General features: G+C 26.8%; 1 protein-coding gene across 1 annotated transcript in view; it reads left to right on the top strand.

Annotated features, from left to right (window-relative positions):
- The window catches only part of LOC119675631 (sodium-coupled monocarboxylate transporter 1-like), a 9,806-nt gene extending 9,720 nt beyond the window's left edge, over window positions 1–86 (top strand). The window contains exon 8 of the mRNA XM_038086837.1: window positions 54–86. Within this exon, the coding sequence (XP_037942765.1) occupies window positions 54–86 (33 nt within the window). The remainder of the gene's footprint in view (window positions 1–53) is intronic.
- The last annotated feature ends 216 nt before the right edge of the window (window positions 87–302 follow it).

Genomic DNA, 302 nt, shown 5'->3' with positions numbered 1-302 from the left:
CATATTATTTTGTATCTTACTTACTTAATAGTTTTCTTAATCTTACTTAATAGTTTTCTCCAACACTTCAACTCAACACAGCATAATTAAAACGTGAAAGATTTCGAAGTGAAAAGGGTAATTATAACGACGCCAACAACATTAATGCAACAATTATGGAATTGTTATACATAATTAAAGACTTTATGAGATATAAATTAGAAAAACAAAGAAGAAAAAAATGTGACTACGAGATTAATGGATTTAATAAATTGTGGTACCCATATATTATAGTTGCTATTACTGTCACTGGGTTAGTATAT

This window comes from Teleopsis dalmanni, chromosome 2 (genome assembly GCF_002237135.1).
Source record: "Teleopsis dalmanni isolate 2A chromosome 2, ASM223713v2, whole genome shotgun sequence".
Lineage (NCBI taxonomy): Eukaryota > Metazoa > Arthropoda > Insecta > Diptera > Diopsidae > Teleopsis > Teleopsis dalmanni.
This window is presented reverse-complemented; position numbering and strand designations above follow the sequence as displayed.